The 24,162-nt window shown below is 35.3% G+C and overlaps 2 protein-coding genes and 1 non-coding gene across 3 annotated transcripts; 2 read left to right on the top strand and 1 right to left on the bottom strand.

Moving 5' to 3' along the window:
* Positions 1 to 3,419: 3,419 nt before the first annotated feature.
* LOC140857888 (protein IN2-1 homolog B-like) lies at positions 3,420 to 8,818 on the top strand. Its single transcript, XM_073257211.1, has 11 exons — positions 3,420 to 3,560; positions 3,729 to 3,803; positions 3,961 to 4,021; positions 4,212 to 4,298; positions 4,628 to 4,726; positions 4,806 to 4,914; positions 5,014 to 5,090; positions 6,075 to 6,182; positions 7,979 to 8,058; positions 8,161 to 8,198; positions 8,607 to 8,818. The coding sequence occupies exons 1-10, from the start codon at positions 3,541 to 3,543 to the stop codon at positions 8,192 to 8,194; spliced, it is 750 nt and encodes a 249-aa protein (XP_073113312.1). The 5' UTR covers positions 3,420 to 3,540; the 3' UTR covers positions 8,195 to 8,198; positions 8,607 to 8,818.
* Positions 8,819 to 10,133: 1,315 nt separating this feature from the next.
* Positions 10,134 to 12,761, top strand: LOC105044557 (uncharacterized). The gene is made up of 3 exons (XR_012141238.1): positions 10,134 to 11,028; positions 11,961 to 12,500; positions 12,645 to 12,761. It is a non-coding gene; the product is annotated as an uncharacterized protein (transcript).
* Positions 12,762 to 13,652: 891 nt separating this feature from the next.
* On the bottom strand, positions 13,653 to 16,905 carry LOC105044533 (uncharacterized). Its single transcript, XM_010922467.4, has 4 exons — positions 16,751 to 16,905; positions 15,745 to 15,876; positions 14,779 to 14,993; positions 13,653 to 14,106 (listed from the first exon to the last, which is right to left on the bottom strand). Exons 2-4 carry the CDS (start codon positions 15,835 to 15,837, stop codon positions 13,806 to 13,808), a joined length of 609 nt encoding a protein of 202 aa, XP_010920769.1. The 5' UTR covers positions 15,838 to 15,876; positions 16,751 to 16,905; the 3' UTR covers positions 13,653 to 13,805.
* Positions 16,906 to 24,162: the final 7,257 nt, after the last annotated feature.

Below are 24,162 nucleotides of genomic sequence, written 5' to 3'. Positions count from 1 at the left end.
GGGAGGAGATGATGTGAAGATAAGAAGCGCCATTTCAAATGGCGTTTTCTATCAAAAAAACGTCATTTGAAATGGTATTTTATGATTTTACATCATTTTTATAAATAAATTAAAAAATATATTAATTTTATAAAAAAATTTAAAATATTATTTAGATAAAAAACATAAAGTAGGGTAGTAAAGTGAAAGGTCATGTATTGTTGGCTGAATTTTGTTAAGGTCAAAGGTGCTTCTGAAAGTTGGATGGATTTCTGACTTAAGTTCATATGCTTCTCCCTTAACATTGTTTTTCTCCCTCCGGCCCTAAACCCATCTAACCTTCCCATGCATCCCCATTGAAAAGTCCCTTCATAAGCATGTTGCCTTATGGCTGGCCACATGACCATGAAAACTTTCCTAATTATGTTTTGTTCCTAATCCAAATAATACCACCATCCTGATACTCTTTTAGGAGGGTTGGTTCTGTATGAGGCACCAAGTCAGCCTGCTTGTGTTTATGATTAAGTCAATGCCACCTCTTGTGAGGTTGGATTGGTTACAGGACAAGCTCTTACTTTGTTGTTACACATACCGGACTTAACGCATGACCAGTGGTTTTGGTTTAGACTTTAGAGACCTGAAGTTGATAATATATGTTGGGTTTGTCAAGTGTGTTGGGGAATGTAAGCATAGACAAGAGCTTACGGAACCTAACTGTTTAGATATGGCATTAACAAGCGGGCCAGAAAAAAAAAACTGCACAATCCTTTATGGAACTACTTAACTGAAAAAGCATACACATGAAGGCTCTCTGCTGAATAGAAGTTGGGCACATCTTTTTCTTTATGTATAATTTAACCGTGTTCAAAAAATTTTCCTTTTCTTTTCTTTTTTCTGAATGTATTTGTTAAGACAAATGATCATGTAGAGTGCAACTTGAGTGATTTACTTTGAAGAGTATGCTATTTTGGTCTAGTAGATAATGTTACCATAGTATCTGTTATGCTGTTTTACAATGTGTGTGCCATTTCTCTAATTTATTGGAGAGGATGAAATTAAATTCCATCGATCAACAAAGTGATATGAATTTAAATTTACCTTATCCGGTGGTATAATGCATATTAGAGATTATTTTGCTGCAAACAAATGTCGAACAAATATTTTTAAACTCAGATGAGTGTTTATTTGTTTTTTTTTATTATTATTATGGATGTATTCAACTTTGTACTTTCTCTGTACTAAGATTCAATAATTTTAAGTATTATTATTAGTTGACAGCTATCATTTTATCTCCACTTGCTAACCTATAATATAGTCCATAATTTTTGTCATATCGCTCTTAAACATTATTTCTAATAATGCACATGATTGATATCTGAGAGCCTGAGACCACTTAAGTTGCTTGACCTTATTAAGAAATCAAGAGGAACCCTATGTGGACTAGCAGTGATATGCTCTGGTGCAAATTAATGACCGGATGGAGTATTGGAATGGTGACTAAATTTCCTAATTATGCCTGTGAAAGAAAAACTAGTCATGCATGAATGTATATGTTTTATATCTGATTCTTTTTACAAGCAACCTCAATATTTGGTGTTTTTTTCCTAAACAATTTTCTTTTGTTAAGTAGGCGTGATGCTCAACTCTTGTCATTGATAAGTATGGTATGTCTTCGGTTAAACATTTTTATAGGAGATGAATAAGATTGGTACATGTTTTAAGTTTGATTCTTTTTGCAAGCAACCTAAATATTGGCAATTTTTCCTAAATAATTCCCTTTTGCTAAGCACGTCTGATGTTCAACTCTGGCTATTGAAAAGTATGGTATGACTTATTTAAACATGTTTTGTAGGAGATGAATAAGATAGATGCCTACTCGCAAACCAAGGTTGATCCTTAGTTGTTTCTGTCTGGCCTAAAGACTCGCCTTGGGGTAAAAATTCCTTCTAGAATATCTCACCCTTAATTTTATATTGATAATGGGGAAAATTAGGAAATCGAATTGTCTGTAAGCTAGCTGACTCCTTTTCTTTTTCCTCCTCCCAGATTGCATGAAGAATTCTTCTCGTCTTCTGCAGGTAAGGTTTTGAAATACTTCTCATGGTCTGCATGGTTTACGGTGTCACCAGTCACATGCATTATATTTCTGAGACAAATGCAAATAAATTTAAACTGTTGGTTTCGAGTTGTCTAAACTTTCCAATAAGGATTAAATTAACTATTGTTTTTGGCGAAAGAAAAGATGGAGTGAAGAAGAACGTGTGGCAAAATCTCCATGTGGATGCCAAATATATAAATCGCAATCCTTCAATCCTGTATCTTGCAAGACAAATGGCCATAACGAGCAGTTTTGCTCATCTTAATTATTGTCAAATGGAACTGTTTCCTTCAGCCATGTCATTACTGTTCTCAGAATTGGTTAAATGATTCGTGCTTGATGCTGATGTGATGATGTTGACAATGCAGGTAGCAGCAGAATTTGAGTTGAATCCATGGTAGTATAGCATAGTTCGTGGGAGCTACTTCAGACATATAAATGATCTCAATAAATAATGTCGGTGTTTGCAGTTTAGGTATTCGCATACTAGTTGGAGTACCCGTTTGCGGCCTTTGCAATATTGTCATCATGTGGATGTCCTCTTACGTGGTTTGTTGTCTGCGAATGTTCGACAGGTTGCTTGATAAGTAAATAAATAGATGAAACATGTAACCAATAGTTTTAATAAAATTAGACGCAGCTCTATTCTATCATTTCTGATGGGCGTTTGCACTTGTAATCTTCTAGTGTTTTGAGGGAAAGCATGTGGTTCGGAAAGTAGTTTCTGAAATATTTGCACTTATAATCTTCCACTCTTTTTGACGAAGTCTGTCGGAATATTGCCGGCTTGCAGCAGGGCTCATAATTGCATCATTGAGCTGGTACCTGAGATGATGCACAACCTTTACCTGGATCCTTTCAACATTTTAAGATCTTCTATATTTGCTGCGAGCCGCGCCTGACCCCACCCTCTTCCCCACTATTGACTGTTTCCTTTCAACTTTTATTTTCTCCCTCAGATGCCAGTACGAGCGGAGGATTGACGCAGCATCAGTCGGGAATGAACCATTGCTGTATCAGAATTTATTCCGCCACATTATAAGTGGCCAATAAAAAAGTGACCTTAATAGTTTTTAAATTTTCACGGTTGCCATTAACAAGTTTTAATCCGGCAAATCTGGCACAGATATTTCAATTACCTGTGCAAGCGCTGTGGTAACGGGAAACTTAAATGTTTTGCGCTAGTCTCTCTGCTGATAGGCGGTACACTTCGTGAATATTTTACCAAAAATAAAAAAAAAAAAAAAAAAAAGAGTCCGGTTCGGTCCGGGTTCGCCGTAGCTGTCACAAGCGAACCTACCGGCCCGCATATCTCCCGCGGTCCTACTCCTACCTGACTCCACGTTGCTGCCCATCTCCGATGTTATATCTGGCAGGCTTCGTGCTTTTCCTCTACCGTTCGTCCTTTTCTCTCTGGTCCACAGCACAAACCCTTATCTAGAGTTTGTGGTCAACCCAAGGCCATGGCAACGCCGACGACGAGGTGAGTAACTTCCCGAACTCTCCAACGATTCTGTGTTCGGACAAGATTGTTTCTTGGAAGTTTCTCTTTTGATTGCCGAGTTTCTCAGTTCTGATTGATTTCAGTTGGCCTGTCTGTTGAGTCTTTTGTGCTTCTCCTAAAATATTTCGATCGTGCTATATGTCTTAGTTTCTTGAAGGAGGTGCTTCCCCCTGTTCTGGATTCTACTTCCCAGCCACCAACTCTCTTTGATGGGACCACCAGGTAATTAACATATTCTTGTCCACCATATTGCTGATCCTTATCAAATTTATGAGGAATTCTAAGCATTTTGATTTGGATTTAGTACTACTTATCGTTTACCTTTATGATTTTTTCTCCTTTTTCTTTTTTTTTTTTTCCTCCTCCTTGTGGAAGGAAGGCTCTATATGTGTTACACTTGCCCATTTGCGCAACGCACCTGGATTACTAGAAACTGTAAGGTATTTCCTTGATTTATGCTACTGAAAGTGATGGAATTCCCTGCTTGTAGAGTCGAAACGTGTTCTTCGTCATGATCACTGGAGATAGGTTTTCCATGATTGTTTTTGAATCGGATGTTGGAATTTTTTATAGGTGTCTTCTCTTTTATGCTTTTTTTTTTAAAAGAAAAACTGCTGTTATGGGAAGCAGGGACTGCAGGAAAAGATCAAGTTGGTTCCAATTGATCTGCAAAATAGGCCAGCATGGTACAAGGAGAAGGTTTACCCCCCAAATAAGGTTCGATGCTTCAATATCATGTGCTTTAATACTGTAGTGTTTCATGAAACTTATGTCTGATAAATGACTTATGCCTCTGATGTAAAACATAAATTACGTGTTGAAATTCTTGAACATAGCTTTTTGCAATTTCCCATCTGCATAAATAAAATTTTATTCATCATTGGTAAAATGATGTGACCAGTTTCATTGATAATTGTTTCCTTTTCAAGATTAATAGCTCAACAGAATGCAATTTCCAAGCTCTGCAAAGGTTAATTGGGTTACATCACGGTCAACCTGGAAATATGTTTACGTATACTAATTAAAATGTCAACATTGGTACACAGGTACCCTCTTTGGAGCATAATAATGAAGTCAAAGGAGAGAGTTTGGATTTGATAAAATATATTGATGCTCATTTTGAGGGCCCTGCATTGCTTCCTGATGTAAGTGATAACCGATACTGATCTTGGCAGCAGCCACTTTAGTGATAAGTTTGCTTATTGCGTGATCTGAAATTTGTAGGATCCTGCAAAGCGGCTGTTTGCTGAGGAGCTGTTCTCTTACGCTGATTCTCTTAACAAAATTATGTTCACTGCATTATCCTCGAAAGAAGATGTGGGTGATGAAGTTGGTGAGATAGAACTCTTGTAAACCTTTATACACGTATTCCTGCAATGAGAATTCAAATGGTTATTGCTGCATGTTGATTTGCTTAAGCCTGTGTTATTAGGTGCTGCCCTCGATAAAGTAGAAGATGCCCTTTCCAAATTTGATGATGGTCCTTTCTTCCTTGGCCAATTTAGTCTGGTAGGTAACAAATCCTTCGTTAGATTTTTTCCCTTTGAGCTCCTGATTGGTGGCATTCTCTTCGTATTTATCCAAAGAAAAAAAAAAAAAAAACATAAAAGGCTGCTATGTCTTCATAAAAAGAATGTTTTCTGGCAATATCCTTAAACTATATAAAACTGGCTTAATTTCCCAATTTTTCAATTCCAAAATAACCCCAATCAAATAACTGTAATTAGCTTTCCTTAAAAGGTTCAAAGTATACTAGACTCCTACAAAAGAATGGATTCTAATATTGTTAAACTTTGAGAAGGATAATCACTCCAATGAGATTTCTTTCTTAAAAGATTTAAAACATGTTACACTTCTATAAACAAAGGGATTCTGACATTGCTTGACTTTTGAGGATAAGAAATGGACAACTAGATACAGTATGCAAGAAAGGACCATTCATGCTGACTTCTGAACCAATAGTTCAGAGAAAGCATGAACCAATAGATGAAGGTCAGATATAATACATTGGAAGGAAAAAAATTATGAATCAATCATTTTCAGCTATTTTTAGAATTTAAATTTTTATTTAATTATCCTAGATATAGAACCTTGAGCAACCGCATGCATCTGCACTTGCATTATAAGTATTCTTTAAATAAAAGAAAAGGTGACGTGATTCATTTTCCATTAGAGACAATCAGAAAGGTCTAGAAAAGTCTAGCAAATTTTAGGTTTGGAAATTGTTGACTCGAGAATCTTTTCCATGCTATAGTATCATAATTAGTGATTTATTTACCACTTCTGATTGATCAGCTGTGACTGCAACTAAGATATGTCACTTGACATTGAAAGCCTGGTGATTATTTGTTTATTTGTCTATTCTTTTCATTTTATAATCCAGTGATGATATTGTAACTTTTGGACATGTTATACAAGGCTATATTCACATTTTTTACCTTTTCCCTTTGATGTATTCTAAAATTTGATTTTTGGCTAAAATTTACTTTTTAGGTTGATATTGCATATGCTCCTTTTATGGAAAGGTATCAGATTCTCTTTTCAGATGTAAAAAACTATGACATCACCAAAGGAAGGCCCAAACTGGCATTATGGTTTGAGGTAACAAAAATTCATGCCAAGTGTAATGCTTATGTTATGGTGCTATTTTCAGGTCTTTCTTGTCATGTTAAAATTTGTGATGATGGTATGATATTACATTCTAGTGAACTGTGACATGCGACAAGCCATGAGTTTCTATGTGGTAATTAGTTGCCTCCAATGGAGTTCAACATAAAAATATGAATGCATTATTTAACCTTCTGTTTGGTACGAAGGATGGATTAAAGAAACGATGGATAAAAGAGGAAGGATGGATGAGGGAGAGGATGAATGGATCATCCATCCATCATTTCATATGTTTGGTGAAACATGGAAGGATAGATAAACATGATTCTCTTCTCTATTTGGTACATGAGAAATGAAGGGATGATGGATGATATTTATATAATATTTTTACTAGATTATTTTTTGATAAAAATATTATTATTATAAATTTATAATATTTATTTATACTAAAAAAGTAAACAATATATAAACTTATAATGATTATAATCTATAATTATATAAATAACTAATTAATTGAAAATTTAATTGAATAGTTAATTAATATTATACAAATGGTTAATTAGAATAGTAAAAAAATAAAAAAATAGAAGATAATTATAATTATCGATATTATGTACTAAAATTAAAATAATTAGTAATAAAATTTAATAGTATATGATTAATATTATATAAAAAATATATATAAATAATATAAATAAAAAAGTGAAGAAATATTATAGTTTTGTCAAAAAATTACTAAGGGATAATTTTGTCAATGCAAAATCCATTCATCAATGCTCCATCCATTCTTTCTTGCATCCCTTTAATTTGGAAGGATGTAAATTGGTAGGTCGGATGGATAGATAACTCATTCTTTTTCATCCATCCTTTCCGTGGCTTTTTAAACCAAACAGTGGATGGAGGTCATCCATCCACCCTCTCATGACCCCAACCAAATATAGGGTCAGAGGGTTTGTGAAAATTCAAGCACTGAATATCCTTTCTCTTGTATACCCTCTCATTCACTTTCTATTCTTTCCCATTTAAGTCATCATATTGGGATGTTTTTCATTTTGAAAGACTTATGTCAATCTACCCACTTACCCAAACCAATTTCTACTAGTCCAAAGGCTTTAATTATGGTAATCTTTTGTTATAAATATAAAATTTTGGAAACCATTGCTAATCTAAATGATGGTCATGGAGTTGTGCCATTATCTTTCAGTCTGGTAGTGTCATAGCTAGTGCACATGAGACTGATGTCATAGTACGTCTCCAACCTTTGCCTATGATTACGCTACCTTGTTAGAGAAATTGAATGGTGTATGAAATCAACTGGGAGATTAGGTAGTGTTCTTCCAACATTCTTTTGATCAATGTGTTCTTCCAACAATTAGCACAGAATATCTCTGTCCAGCTGATTTGATAGAGAATACTGATGTTGTCAGATATCCAATATATGTAGGGGAACAGAAGGCGTGTAGAAGGAAATATGGTATAATTTGACTATCTGATGAGTGAGCATACAGACTATCTTATGGACTTCTATCACTTTATTCTTATTTTACCATCCTAGACAGGTTATTCAGAAATATTTGTTTTATGTTTCAATTTCTTCCAATTTTATTCTAATCAACCTTGCCCTTTAAACATTCTATGAGTATATTATTTGGTTAATGAGGATTTTTAAAGCTGACCCCGAATTGTTGGAATAAGCTGGATGGTTATGATTATGGTTTTTTACTGATTGTGTTGCTCAATCATTGTTACAGTGGACATTTATTGTTAACTTCAACTAAGCATTATTTTAGGAGTTGAACAAGATTGATGCATATGTACAAACCCGGCGTGATCCTCAGGAGCTACTTGCTCACACAAGAAGCGGCTTGGGGTAAAACCTCTCTATAGTATCTCATTTTTTGTTTAAATTCATGTATTCAAGAAATTAGGCTTGTTGTTTCAAAGTTGGATAATTCTTTTTTATTTCCTCTAGCAGATTGCATGAAGATTTCCTCTTTTGCAGTTAATAAGGTAAACTTCAGCTTCCATTCTATCTGCATGGAATTTGTGTATGTTATGTGAAGACTCTTTCATATGTATGACTGCATATATGGAGACAACATCGACCTGGATATGTTTCGATTTTCCAAGAAATTGTAACTTTCTTTAGTGCAAAAACAAAAAGAAAAGAAGAAGGAGAGTAGAAAAAAATGTCTCCGAGCATCTTCATGTGCAAGCCAAAACATAGAACAATGTTACAAATCTACAAATAGGTGCCATGTTTAATTTTATCGTGATTAATTTCTGTTAATTGTGATAACCAGCTCCTTATCTCTGTAACTATAATGCCAGTCTTTAACATTAAAATTGCTGCTTACTTTTTCTCATGGTTGACTTTACAGTCCTTGCCTGACATTGATGTGACCTTGATGCTTGTAGGTAGCACGTATGTAACTTTATATATGGTTCGTGGGGGTGATTGCAGAAGCACCAGTGTTATCTTTATATCAGCCTATGCTTGTTATAAAGTGTAGCCCTAAGTATTGCTTGATATGGATAAGACTTTGGTTTGTGCGAAAAATTTGTTGCCTACTATTAATCAGTGGAACAGATGTGTATCTTTACTGTGAATAAGAGTGCGCTTTCTACTATTATAGATTTTGTTTCTTGTGCATATTTTCTGCTGGGCTGAGTTCTTTCCCTCATCTGCCAGTTAGATGAAAAATGAAGTTAATTTTCACAATGCATGATAGAGGATTGCCATTAGAAAAAATATGCTAGCATGTTACACTGCCTTATATTAATGGGTGGAAGGATCGAACCGTGAAACATTATGTATTCTTTTCACTGGTATTTCTGTTAATAGGGCTTGGTAAAAAACATCAAAAACAATAATACTGACATTTTGTGTTTATGTTGATTGATTAAGTTCTCAAGCCTATATCAGTGGCCTTGATTAAAAATAGATCGTGGAATATAAATGGCTTTTGGTGCCGATGAGATATGTTTGGTTGTTGCCAGGCATTTCCAGGGAAAACACAGCATCGATTGCACGTCTTACAGATGAAACTGTAGGCAGGATGCATGGCAGAAAGCTTGACCTATGTTAACCCAAAATGGTGTCGACGATGAGCATTCGACCTAGCCTGCTATCCATCCACTACGTTGGAGTTGGACATCATCAAATATTTCTTGCCTTCACTTTAGTAAGAGATCCTACCAATTTGGAGCAACTATATACCATTTAAATTCATCTTAAGTCTGCCGTATCTCTATAGTTTAGATGACAGTAGTAGCAACTTACGAATATGCAGCATGTCATTGCCCAATTTGATGCTTGTACACCACTGATTTTTTGATGGTCATGGAAGAACATAGGTGACTCTCCCCACAAAATTTTCCATATGGTTCCATTCTATTAATTTTGATGCACACAATGGCATGCCAGACGTCCCTCCTTCCATTGGCATGGGTGATGGACTATGCCATCACTTTACGTACTGTAGATTTTTGAATGGTAAGCATTCTCGAAGGTATTTCCAATGCTCAACAAAGAAAAAAATCATGCAAACCAAATGCAGGAGTAGAAATGTTAGTCCATTGGTAACTGGTCTTATAATTGGCTTGTTCTAGTTCTGACGTGCTAAACCCACCAAGTGCCCGTTCCATAGAAAATTCCTACATCATGAGAATTATATATACTCCCATCCATCCCGCAATGGTCGGACGCCCAACTAAGCTAACACCACACAGCAATTGCAGTCTTAATCGCCACCTACCTCGTTAACTGCCCAACTAACTTCGTCAATGAAGGAACAAAAAATAAAAGAAAAAAAAAAAAAAACATTCAAGAAAGAAAAGGAGAAGAAATTCACCACCCTGCCTTCCCCTCTAAATCTTGTAATGGTCACCATTCTTCCAGTGTTAGCAACCAGTTGATCTCCATTCCTCTCCAAAGGCAGCAGGATGGGCCATGACTCTGAGAAGAAGTCATCATTAGCTCATGATCAATTTACCAGCAGCGGCCGAGGCTTCCGAAACCTCATTGCATGCAGCTTCGTCCTCCTCTTCATCAGCTACATTCTCCACTCCTCTAATTATCTCCTGACCAACAAAACAACAGAATGCTCCACCAACTTCTCCACTGCCATATCTCTATCTGTCGAAAACGCCACGACAAGTATTGACATTCCAAAAGAACAATCCCAAATCCTACTGGAAGAACAAGAACTGGTGGCAGAAGAAGAACAAGAAGAAGAAGAAGAAGAGACTGGTCTCAAGCACATTGTCTTTTGCATTGCTGCCTCTTCTCGCTTATGGAATCAAAGGAAGGAATACATCAAGCAGTGGTGGAGGCCTGGAGTGACCAGGGGAGTGGTTTGGCTCGACAAGCCGGTGAAAACTTGGAGCAACAAGGACTCCCACAGATCAAGATCTCCAGCGACACGTCCAAATTCCCCTACAAACATGCCATGGAAGTCGATCAGCTTTGAGGCTATCGAGGATCGTTTCAGAGACTTTGAGGCTGAAGATGGACAATGCAAGGTGGTTTGTGATGGGCGACGATGACACGGTGTTCATCGTGGAAAATGTGGTGAGGGTGCTGAGGAAGTATGATCATAAGCAGTTGTATTACATTGGCAGCTCGTCGGAGAGCCATGTGCAGAACATATTGTTCTCATATGGGATGGCATACGGTGGTGGGGGATTTGCAATCAGCTATCCATTGGCAGTGGAGTTGGAGAAGATGCAGGATCGTTGCATGCAGAGATATGCTGGCTTGTACGGCAGTGATGATCGAATTCATGCCTGCATGGCGGAGCTCGGAGTGCCACTCACCAGGGAAGCAGGATTTCATCAGGTACCACTAGAAGTACACCCGAAAGCATGAAGATGGTTTTACTCTTTAGCAAAGAATCTTTCAATCAAATTTAAATGAGTCTCCTGGAATCCAAGTTAGAGAGTTGAGGAAATCTCTGAAGTAGAATGGCATTTGTAGTAGATGATTGGTTTAATTCTAAGCCTCAAGATGTCAAAACTATAACTTATCATCTGAACATATAAGAGGATCTGAAACTGAACATTGTCTGAGTATCAACCTTGCATGACTGAAACAATTTCTTTGTAGTTATTAAAATTCTACACTAGATAGATGATCCTAAATAGCTTCACCTTTTTCTTCCAGTTGAAAAGACCAAAAATTAACAAGCTTGGAAAGCAAGAGAGATCACTAAGCATGTTGCCGCTATTCTAGATCAGAGGAAAGAGAGTCATAGGTTAGTATGTACCTTGTCATAAAATTATTTTTTATACAGTATAGCTGAATTTGTTGGTTAGGCAATGATAAAGCTTGCTGTAAACTGTATAAAAACTAGAAGATATCAGCCTGTTTCGCATTCAATTATGAAGAACTCTAAAAGCCATCCATGTTCTTGATTTGGTCTACTACTTTTCATCCTAAGGATTTTCAAAGTTGCTTATGAGTTATTCTGCATCATTTCATAAACAGATGGGATTAAATTGGCATTCTGTACCAAGACTAGACTTCATAGAAACAAGCAGTAGAAAGTAGAAGCATAACCACAGGCACATTGGCACACTAAACATTTGTATTCTGTTTGTCAGAATGAAGACATAAGAAAAGAGAGATAAATCGAAGACAGACATTGTAATTGCATTTGAATTAGGAATTATATTATCAATGCATATGACAGGAATTCAAATCTCATTATCCAACTATGTATATTTACATTAGAAGTTCCAGGATTGGTAACATCTGCCTCCTCTGTGCAGTATGATGTGTATGGGGACCTCCTGGGACTGCTAGCTGCTCACCCGGTGGCACCACTTGTATCGTTACACCACCTCGATGTGGTAGAACCAATATTCCCTGGTATGAAGCGAGCCAAGGCCATCCAGCATCTCCTACAGTCTGCTAATCTTGATTCAGCCAGCATCATGCAGCAGTCCATCTGCTATGACAAGAAGCACTCGTGGTCGATCTCGGTGTCGTGGGGCTATGCCATCCAGGTCTCAAGGGGCCTCATGTCACCCCGAGAGCTCATAACCCCTGCAAGGACATTCTTGAATTGGTACAAGAGAGCTGATTACTTTGCTTACTCTTTTAACACTAGACCAGTTGCAAGGCACCCCTGTCAGCATCCCTTCACTTACTACATAAGCAGCGTTCGCTATGACAATTCTAGGAAGCAGATCATAAGCAACTACTCCCGGCAAAGACGGACATACTCTTGTCGATGGAAGATGCCTTCACCTGAAACTATCAACAACATTATAGTTTTTAAGAAGCCTGATCCCCTTCGGTGGAAACAGGCAAGTGATGCAGCCATTACATCCCTGCTTCTCAGCTTCTTTCAGTATTAAAATAACATTACTTTAGAATTATAGAAATTAAGATTGATATACAGATAACACCAATGCTAAAGCTCACATGATGCTAATTGTCTATTACTACAGTCGCCAAGAAGAGATTGTTGCAAAGTGTTGACTTCTGGAAGGAGATCTACCATGCACATATTAGTCAGCAAATGCCAACCTGATGAGCATCCGGAACTGTAGAATAATAGTAAGAGAATTGTATAATTTTATGATTTTTTCTGGCTTAGTATCTGATTGAATTATTGGATTGTAGCACAACTAGAAGTTTTGCTTTTACCAACCTAATGAATGTTTTTAAGTATAAAGACCCTGAAGGAAATCATTCTGGCATGATGAAGCATGCAGATATATCATGAAAATTACTGCTTGCAGACTTGCGTCCAAAAATAAATAAAAATAATTATTTGAGCTGTTTGAATTGTTACTGCATGTGTTCATGAAAATTACTGCCGCGTTCGTGATATGAAATTTGGAGCTTTATAACAAGTACCCTTCAGACCGTCAGGCAATATCCATGACCAGACTTTGTATTTATCTACAAAGGAATAGTCATGTTTCGTACGCCCACTCTATTGCAATGGAAGATGCTGCCACTTCCCCTGATGCAACCATTTTAGCGGAATTCAAGTCAACCAACTTAGAAGGGTGAGAATTCCTCTCTCTTCCCGAGGGGAATGAAAAGCTTCATGTTGCATTTTGCAAAACAAACTATAGCCAGTTCAAAAATACTTACTACATGCACACTTGCAGGATAAAACCCAAATATGTTAAGACTGCAACAGGCTCTCTCTCTCTCTCTCCCTCTCTCTTCTTTTGACAAAAGCTGCTTCCCCATATCTCAAATTCTTTTAGCTGAATGAAAGAATTTGTCATATTTTCCATCAATGTGTAGGATATATCAATGGAACAAAGTATTTCATGGATAAAGTAATAAAAGCACCTGAACATCTCTAAGATGGAGAATTATGTTGAGACCGACCTAAACTTCTCGCTTAGAAAGAGAGAGTTGTCATCTTCCAAACTTGTTAAATCCTACTGGTACAGCAAACATGTAAATCCAGCACAATCGAAATGTAAACCAGGATCTTAGGAGCAAGGTACCACCTTAAAAATAGTCGTGACACTGATACAGGGATTATAACATAGTTACATATGTGAACTATCATCTCTGTCCTGATGTAAATGGTAAAGGAGTTGCTACCCAGTGCAAGTGCTTGTTCTCCTATGAAATACTTTTTCTCACGCCATGGAAAGCGGAGGGTCAGCCCCTTTAGCATTGTAATCGGTGGCATAAACTTGTCCATATTCGCCTTTAGGATCCTTCTCATCCAGGTAATCACCTCTGGCATTGAGGGTCAGCATCTGGCAGACAAGCCACATGAGGACTGCATCAAGGGAAAGGAAGGCAGCACCACCAAAGAGGCCAGTCTTGGCAGTGGGGCACTGTGTTTTAAGATCATGGTGAATGTTGTGTACACGGTTAAGGCCTTCAGTGATGGTTGCCCACATCATCATCCCCATTGCTAGAGCAGACAAGATCCTGATTGCACAATACTTCCAGATCAGAAAGAATCATAACCACAGCTATCATATCTGACAGGTAAAAATTTAAAAAAAGAATAATAATAGAATATCATGAATTCATGATAACATGAGCATTCTAGGAAAGAAGGTGAAATGAAAACACCAAAGGCCAAAATGAATCTGCTCATAAATCATTGATGCTTACTCAGCTTTGAGGCCACCAGATTCAGCATAACAACTTCAGGATGCTAGTTAAGCAGTCTTATAAGAAAACAACAACACAATAATGAAGAAAATAAAACAGACAAACACCATTACAGTCTCTCATTTCTAGGAGCTAAATTGTCCAACAAGACAAAAAAAAGGTAATGGCATTTGGTACATGTAATTGGCATATAAAATGCAGGAGATAAATTTAAGACATGTACAGAACTCAGAATGGAATGCATTAAGTTGGTAGATTCTCAAAAATATGCAGACAATTAATATGAAAACTGACACTAGGATTAATTGGTTAAAACAATCAAACAGTTAAAACTTTACGCTTCCATCAGTGATACCACTAGTATCTGTATAGCCGAATAAGGTATTTTGTATAAATTTGAGTCAATATTCAGATTCTATGTTTCTTGCACTTTGTGTAAGAATGGACCAGCAGTAGCACCAAAAGCTGGCGAAGAAAACTTACTCTGCAATAACAAAGAAAACAACCAATGGAGTGCTGCGGAACAAAGCCTGCTGTGGAACAGACTTCCCTTTGTATGGAAAATAGACAGCTACATGACCCACGATAACTGCTAAAAAGAGCATGACAACAGAAAAACTTCCCAGCGCGATTGTTGGATCACTAGAAAACTTGCAGATGACTACACCCTTTCCTACAATTGGGGTTCCATATGGAGGCTGTATGAACAAAGAAGCAATAGTATAACAATCCATTAAAACTTGATAACAGACAAAAATCAATGAACAGATACATGCTACAAAACATGGAACTGATAGTTCTTTGAAATAATTTTTTTCTACAATAATTATCTATAACATAGGAAAAGCTCAACAGGACAGTTAGTAGAGCACAAAAGGAGACAATAGAAAGAAACTAGTTTAAAACAAAAGGAAAAATGAACAGATGAAAGATATTAGAAGCTCCAAGTTGAGTGGTTGTAAAGAGTTTAATGCAGATGCATTTTATCAACCTGGAATATCAACCATGAGATGCCCGTAGTCAGTCCCTAAAGTGTCAGATCAAGATTTTCATTAAAGCTCGGAACAGACTGACCACATCATACCATAAAAGAGAGTTTAAAGTCAACGAGCGAGCTTAGTAAATTACATTGTTTCCTAGTATTCTATTAACCAGAGAGACAACAGTTATAGCAAGAAACATAAATTCATCACACTGTGCAATTGTTTGACTCAGCAACAGAACTTATGTATCTAAAATTATACTTCCATCATTTTGAGTGTGACTATTCATTTCTGTGTGTATGTAAAGAAATTTTAGATTTTTGTACATCCTGGAGTATCTCCATAACAAGCATAATTATAAAAAATCACAGCTCTAGTAGCTATAATGTCAATGTCTACAAGCAGTCAAATTTCACCCGTGAGAAATTCACTAAAATTAGCCAAATAAGGTAGAAGAACGATAAACCTTTTTATTTTCTGCAACTACACCAAATATGAAGGAGAGGGCCCCAAAGGAGGAGACAGTAAGAGCAATTTTCAAGGTTTGGTTTAAAGCCATTGCTCCAGAGGATAACAAAACAATACTCAAATAGAGCCCCTGAAAAAAAAAAAAAAATACAGAGTTATCAAGAATTCTATGGTTCGTAATTCAATCAATAGGGAAGAAAATCAGTGATATCATATTATCAAACAAAAATACGAATAATTTTTATCTTGAAAAAAAGCACCCAACAACCAAAGTAGTTATGCATCATCCCACTATCAAAATCATACAGTAGCATCTTTCCAACATATGAGGACATCCAGTAATTATATGCATTTCTTTCCAATGGTTTTGTCATAGTGAAATTTTAAATGGGTGCAGTGTTTGTTTGAATGAGTCACGCAAAATGTAGAGTTTGTTCCAAACGATATTCACAACGGCAGGAGATCATCAAAATGTTCAAGTCCGACAATTTTCTCAGGTCACAGCTGGATTCTGCCATAACCTCATCAATCCACTAGAAAAGTTTAATCTTTCGCCCCTGGGGACACAAAAAAGGTAAAAAGAACGTTTTTTTCTTTCCAACTTTAGCTGAAGTTATGACTTATGAGAGTGTTTGTTTCCAATACAATATGGAAAAGAAAAAGCTGGACTGATCAATCAAGGGAGCGCAAGTATCAAAGCTGACTCAAAGAGACCGCTGATAAACCACAACAAAGACTTACCAAACCTGTCCAAAACTCTATGAAGTCAATTTCTCGATCTAAACCAAAAAAAACAAGAGGAGACAGTCTGTCGATAATCATCAGAAAACCATGAATTCTAGGAACATAAGTGAGAAAGAAACCTAAAAACAGATCGATCCGAAAAACAAAGAAACCCCGAATTGCCCCAATCAAAAGAAAAGGGTGTATTACCACCACGAGTACGAGCCAAATCCTAGTAATAGATGACGAGAAAAAACAGGTGGAGATTCCTAAGCTCTTACCTCTCCGATTCTTCACCCAAGAATTGGAGCAGGAAAGGGTTGAGAAGAATAAAAATGGACGGGCTTCGGACTCTTCTTATCCCAGTAGACCAGCAATCAGGGATAATTTCGTAGATAAAGAGAAATGAGGGTTTTTTTTTTTTTTCGGAGAACATGGAAGGAATCGCCGGAAGGGCCGCCTTACAATACCGCCTACACCAGATCTGGATTCCCTACGCCGTTGACTTCCTCCCACCTATCCCTTGCTAGTATTGTGCACGTGCAATGCACGTGACTTGGAAGAGTCCAAGATACTAAAATTAAAAATAAAACAGTGTGAATATCAGAAAAATATTAAAATAGTAAAGTGGAAATTAAGATGGAATCCAAGCTGGGTATTGTCTGATAAATAGTGGAGTCCAAACTGGGTTTAAGAGTTGATGGAAAAAGATTCATTATAATAATAAGAAGATAAGTTGCAATAAAAATAACTAAATTGCACTGATTTAAGCCCTTCTTCCAATCACGTACATGTTCTTGACCGTTAGATTGATAGACTTAATATTCTAATCTAGTGCTGTACATGGTATTACATGGTGATTAGAGTCGGAGTACATTGGATGAACGGCAAAATGAAATAGATTTTTCGCTTTATTTCGTTGGGCATCAAAAAAGCTGTCATCGATCTAAATAATACTACAGCTCTTATGCCGTATTTGGTTGGGGTCATGAAAGAGTGGATGGATGGGATTGAAAGGTTGGATGGCCTCCATTCATCATTTGGTTCAAAAAGTTACAGAAAAGATGGATGAAAAAGATGGATTGTCCATCCACTCTGATTTACCATTTTGCATCCTCCCAAATTGGGAGGATGAAGGAAAGATGGATGGAGCATTGAATGATGATTTTAATATTGAAAAATTATCTCTCATTAATTTTTTTGATAAAAATATAATACTACTTTTTCATTAATATTATTTATATATATTTTTATATATACTATTAATTGTATACTATTAATTTTATTAATTATTATTTTAATTTTAATATATAATTTCTATAATTATAATTAAATAATTAGATTATCTTTTTTTCTCTATTTATTTATTATTTTAAATTAACTATTTATTAATATTAATTAACTGTTTAAATTAAATTATAAATTAGTTAGTTATTTATATAATTAATTTATGAAATCATGTATTAAATTAAATATTTATATAATTTTTAATATAATTTTAGATTATAAAAATTATAAGTTTATAGATTTTTTACTTCTTTAATATAAATAAGTATTATAAATTGATAATAATATTAATTTTATTAAAAGGTAGTTTTGTAAAATATCATCCATCTTTTTCTTATTTCTGCTATTTCAAATAGAATAGAGAATTATTTCCATCCATCCTTTCATATTTTACCAAATATATGAGAGGATGGATAGAAAATCCATTCATCCTTTTCTCTATTCATTTTTTCTCCTCCGTCCATCCTTTTTATAATCCATCCTTCGTACTAAACAAAGGGTTAACATAGTAATAATTAATCCTCTACTATCACATCCTAGAAACATAGTACTAGTCATTAATGGGTCATTGGTTTGTCAAACATCAAAATCTTATCTGTGATTAGAGGAAGTTAGTGGAAAGGCACTTCTTAAATTTTGGACCTTTCATGCTGTATCCCATTAAATCCCAAAAAAATTACATAAATTAAATTATTTTTTGATATTCCTTATTTTCCATCTTAACTTATCTTTTCACTATTTAGGAAAAAGCTATCCTCTAAGATCAAAGATAGAAATTATTGATTAGTGGGACTTATACAAACAAATAATGGTGATTAAACTTAACTGGTGAAAAATTATAAAATATAAAATATAAAATTTTTGTAAAAGATGAATAAAGAACTAGAGATAAATCTCCAACTCTACTTTCAACTCAAGAGCAACTCTCCAAATGAGTTTTATGTAAAAGTATCTACTCATTCCAAACATAAGTTAAAAATAACTATCTATTTTTAGTTGAAATTATTCTTATATCCTTATACCCTTTAAAATATTGCAGTATTACATTATCATAGTACGGTATTTCTTTACAATAAGATAATATTACATTATATTAGTATAGTATTCTTTTATAATAATACAGTACTGTTTTATTATATTATATTATATAGTATGTTTTATAATAAAATAGTATTACATCATATTAGTGTAGTATTTCTTTACAATAAGATAGTATTACATTATCATAGTATAATATTTTTTTATTATAGTATTACTTTACAATAATGCAGTGTTGCTTTATAATAATGTAATATAACTTTATAATAGTATAGTATTACTTTATAATAGCATAATGTTATTTTTATTATAGTATAGTATTATTTTATAATAGTATAATATTATTTTATAATAGTATACTATTATTTTATAACTGCAAGGATAATTCGATCATTCCATCCTATTTGAGTAGTTGCTTTAAGTTATGTTTCAAATGAAAGAATTTTTTATTTGAAATTAAAATGGATAGCTATTTTTAAGTTTAAATTTAATTAGATATTTTCCATTAATTTTTCTGAAGATGAAAGTTTACTTGGAGGTTATTTTTGTTTTATTGTAAGGGAGGGGAAAGTAGTAATGCAATATTTATTAGAGTACAGATAAGAAAACAGAGGTAGGGATGAAATTAGATTTAGATGGTTGAAATTTTCCGAACGTCACGTCGAGCAGGGCTATGAGAGCGCTTATAGAATGCGGCAAATTTTCTTCCAATAACAACCTTATCACTGACTTTGTATGCAATCTTTGCCTCCAGTAGAGGTTTTCAATCTCCTCCATGAAATAGATATCCATTCATGAATAAAATAAAATAATTTTTCTGATTAGGATATTCAGCTCACACTAATACAATATGAATGCATCTAATAAATCTGAAAATAAAATACCATGGAAGCCGGTCTTTTTAGGCCAGCAACTGGACAATGTGATTTTTAAAACTCTCAACCAATAGTTTTGTAAACTTTGAATACTTCACCTTCAATGATGGATAGGGATGTGGTACACATCTTTCCTAGGATCCGAAGAGTATTTGTTGCCTTGTTTTGGAGTACTACAGGAAAAGAGACCTTGTGATCAGTAGCATCAAAGAGGTAAAATTGGAGGAAGGGACTCTTATGGTCACGTCCAGAAGAGATTGTTATGTTGGTCGCCCCCTCCCTTCTTTTTTAATAACAAAAAAAAAAAAAAAAATTGAAAAATATATAATAATCAACTGCAGTCATTTGAGAGGTTGGTTTAAAGATACTTCGAGCAGTGACCGTCCGTGATAAAGATATCCAGTAGATGGGTTACTATATTGCCTGTCGACGTCTTAGCATGCAGCCATTCATCTTTTCCTAGTCTCTTCCTTTGAGATAGTGGATCTTCTCCATACGTTGGTTCTCTCAATCAGCATTCTTTATTATATTTTTCATTTTTAAAATTTCGTCATAAGAAAACAAACAATAAAATCTATGTTTTATGGTGGAAATATAACTTGATATCGGATAGGGACAATGAACGTAGTTTAGGGTGCCAAAGGCCTTGGTTCTTCATCCTTTCAAATAGAATTCACTCTGGTTGTTCATGTCCTTTTCTTTTCTTTTCTTTTCTTTTCTTTTTGTTTCCCTAAAATCCAGTTATTCACACAATACTCCATGGAAGTCATGACGTTGAATTGGTGCAGCCATGTTGCTCATAAGCAAGGCAATGTTGTTTCCAGTGTAACTTCTGACGCAATATTTCTGGCTTATTTAGAAATGAAACCAGCATATGTTAGGCCATCAACTTGGTAGTCTGATTAAGAAAATTACTTTGATACTTTTTCATCAACCTCACCAGATGATTGCATTACCGTCTTTTGACCCAAATTTGTGAGGATTGTTGGAAGTCAATCTTGAGCAAACTAGATTTTGTGTGGCCCTTTAGATGTTATGTCAGAAATAGGATTTATCTTTTATGGAGTGTCATCTCTTAATAGATGGAAAGAAAAGTGCAGGTTGCTTAGTCCTTTTCTATGAAATAGAAAGCATCCTTTTGTTAGGTAGAACAAAGATGTGCAGAGGACACAATATATTATAATATATATATATATATAATATATATATATTATATTATATTTTTATTTATTTATTTCGTGAAAGGAGGCTAAAGTGGAAAGTGGAAACCACCCGCAGAACCTTTGAGATAATTGAAGCATGAGCACTTAAACATAATAAGAAAGATGCACAATATATAACTATTGTAATATGGACATGTTACATTGATATATACAAATAAAATGTTAAAAATACCCATCATTTACTTAGCCTAATGAGCCTATATCTGAATATTTGTTAGTTGGTTGAGCCAAGAACAACCTTTTAATTTACACCAAACTTGGATGGCTCAGCCATTCTTGTTTTAGGTTGGGCTTAACTCAGATCAATTTGTCTGGATTCCTAGTAGACTGCATGATGCCCCAAAGCTTTCAATCAACCTCCTTGATGTATGGATGATTGATGACCTCCCAATAACCTTGATGTGTTATCTAATTATACAAAAGAACTACAACCTTGGTATGCTAATCAGCTAGACTAGTTGGCCATTGAGTGTCCTGATTGATTGACTGTAAGCAATTAATGATATACTTCCAAGCATAAGACGCTAGCTCTGCTCGATCTTTTAAATCTAATACCGGCCATAAATATGTAACAATATGCTATACCAAGGGTCTAGGTGTGACCGTTAGAGCTTCACCCTGCGGCATCGACATTATTGGTATCTTTCATTATTATTATTATTATTATTATTATTATTATTATTATTATTATTATTATTATTATTATTATTATTTTGAGATAGAGAGAGATTAAAACCATCCATTTTATTGATAGCATTGTGGGAGGATAGTACCTTTAGTCACATATTATTTGTGAGTCAAAGGGTACTTTGACTCATATAGAGATGAGACATTCTCTTCTCTCGATAAGGCACCTTTTATATAAGACAAAACTATGTGGTACTTGACACGGGTCAAAGCAAATAATATTTCGTGCATATGGACATAGAGACCGATCCATTCGAGCCATCCGAGCTCTTGATCGCAACATTACATCTGTTATGAGTCAAAAAAAACTATGGTTTATATGAGAGTGGGATATTCTCTCCCCCCAATGAGATGTCTTTTACACAGGATAAAATATTGCAGGACATGATACGAGCCAAAACGGACAACACCTTGCATGTGCGGATGCAAAGACCGATCTTAGGGTTGAACACGAGTCGGATTCGATCAGATTGAGAGAAAAATTTCATCCAACCGAATTCAATTAGGTTGAAAAAAATTCAACCTGCTGCTGACCGTTTATCATATGTGTATAAACCATTTGAAATCGAAGTAAATAGTTGGTAGTGGATTCGGATGGATTGTATCGATGTAGGTTCAATATTAATCCAATATTGATTTTAAGTCTAGCGTTAGCCTACTTAGACTTATTTACTTTTTTTTTATCGATTTAATACAAAAAAAATATCCTAATCTTATAAGTTATAAAGTTTGAGCTTATTTTTGAACCTCTACAAAATAAAACAGAAAAAAAGAAGATTTACTCATCTGAAAACAATTACATCTGAAACTTTCATTTTAGAATTATCTCAAATCGATGTGCTTTTATTAACAGTTCAATATCAATATTCTCATGAATTCAAATGGGTGATGCGATATTTTTAAAATAAAATATTAGAATTTGACTAACACCATCTCAAAATGAAAGTGAGTTTGTGAAATACTATATCGGTTGGTTCGGTTTAATATAGGTTAAAAAGTAGGAACTGAATCCAACCGTAAATAATCGATTTTTTACAAACTCAATCTAATTCCATCCGATTTATGCCTTTAACCAATCGAAACCGATATTTATTGGATCAAATTAGATGAATTTTTTCGAGTTTCGATTATTTGCTAATCTTAACTGATCCATCCAACCCATCTGAGTTTTTGACTGCAACAGATAGATTAAATATTTATAGAACTATAAGAGAACTACGTGACTGAATGAGGATCACAAAATATTTTCAAACAATCAAAAACTTTCGGCATCGACCACATACAACCTAACTTTCTCAAGAAGATTTAGAACTGCGTTCTTACCAAATCCCCCGATAAATAGTTGGGAGATGTTCTCCCATTATGGTATTGACATTTTTGATGGTGTGGGAATATATTTCTGATCCCATACACTAGCTACCCAAAGCCAACCACTCCAAGGGAGAAAGTGGGAGAAACAAACGCATCGGTCCGAAAGGCATAAAAGGAAGACAGGATTGGAGCAGTATAATGCTCTCCTTTTCCCCATCGCAGTGAGCCCAAGGACAAGACCACTTTGGGAAGCAGTGGAAGTGAAGCACAAGCGGCAGCATCGCCACCTGGAGTGTGACCTAAGCCAAACTTCCCTCAAAACCCCCACTACCTTGGCTCACTTGCCACCGTAGTACTCCGCTACTCCTATTCCCTTTATCGACGCTGCCATTTGGGCGTCACATATGACATCTTATGCAGGGTGGCAGGAGGCATGAATGATGGGTTCGTTATATGTGGAGGCCTTTCTCCATGGGTGATTTGACTTACCGATGGGATGGCAATGCAGTTTGGCACAGTAGTATATCAGATGATGCACGGCTGAGATTAGCTGTTCCTTTCCCTTGATGGCACGGCACCCATCACACAATAATTGGGAGCTCAGATTTGGAGCAGCTGGGTGGTTCTCTAAAGGCATGGCATGGATCTCGTACTCGGTGCATACTGTGATGAAGCTTTTATCATTCCTCCAAACGTGGCATCAGGATACCAACAAACCTGATACAGAGAAAACTACCAGGCAGTCATACAAAGACGTCCCCTTCTAAATAAATAAATATACGAATATGGGCATGGGTATGAATGCGCATACAAAACCAGCATTTTATATATAGTTTCCACAACATTGTTGGTAACTTCATAATGGTAATAGTTAGGGAATCTTGGATTTGCTTGGCATGATTCATAGCTGTCTGTCATGACTCGTAGCTCCATCTCATTGACTTTTTTGAGAGCAAATATGCTTTCACATGAACAATGGAATCCACTTATATGAAACTTTTAACTCATGCTTGTGGTGTCTTTTTGGGCGTGCTCATCCAAATTCATTGAATGTCATGATTGAATAATAAGAATCATTATTATCTATTGTGAGGAGCTATATACAGATATGTATTTAGTCCCATATTGTTAGTATACTCGAAAGATCTTGAATATTCAAAAAAATTTAATAATAATTTTTTCTTAATTTTTTTAATAAAATTTTGCATCATTACAAATAGTATCAAAGCAGATCCAAATCATACCTGCATTTGATAAGAAGGTGATGTAGTA

Source organism: Elaeis guineensis, chromosome 5 (assembly GCF_000442705.2).
Source record: "Elaeis guineensis isolate ETL-2024a chromosome 5, EG11, whole genome shotgun sequence".
Taxonomy (NCBI): domain Eukaryota; kingdom Viridiplantae; phylum Streptophyta; class Magnoliopsida; order Arecales; family Arecaceae; genus Elaeis; species Elaeis guineensis.
Note: the sequence above shows the minus strand (reverse complement) of the source record. Positions and strands in the feature narration are given on the sequence as shown.

Bases quoted from the DNA above. Each gene is read 5' to 3' on its own strand.
- LOC140857888 (XM_073257211.1), top strand. From the start codon at position 3,541: ATGGCAACGCCGACGACGAG. The intron at 3,804-3,960 runs GTAATTAACATA...TGTGGAAGGAAG, and splicing joins CTCTTTGATGGGACCACCAG to GCTCTATATGTGTTACACTT. The intron at 4,299-4,627 runs GTTCGATGCTTC...ATTGGTACACAG, and splicing joins AGGTTTACCCCCCAAATAAG to GTACCCTCTTTGGAGCATAA.
- LOC105044533 (XM_010922467.4), bottom strand. From the start codon at position 15,837: ATGGCTTTAAACCAAACCTTGAAAATTGCTCTTACTGTCTCCTCCTTT. The intron at 14,994-15,744 runs GTTTATCGTTCT...TTGTTCATACAG, and splicing joins TAGTTGCAGAAAATAAAAAG to CCTCCATATGGAACCCCAAT. The intron at 14,107-14,778 runs GTAAGTTTTCTT...TTGTGCAATCAG, and splicing joins GTTTTCTTTGTTATTGCAGA to GATCTTGTCTGCTCTAGCAA.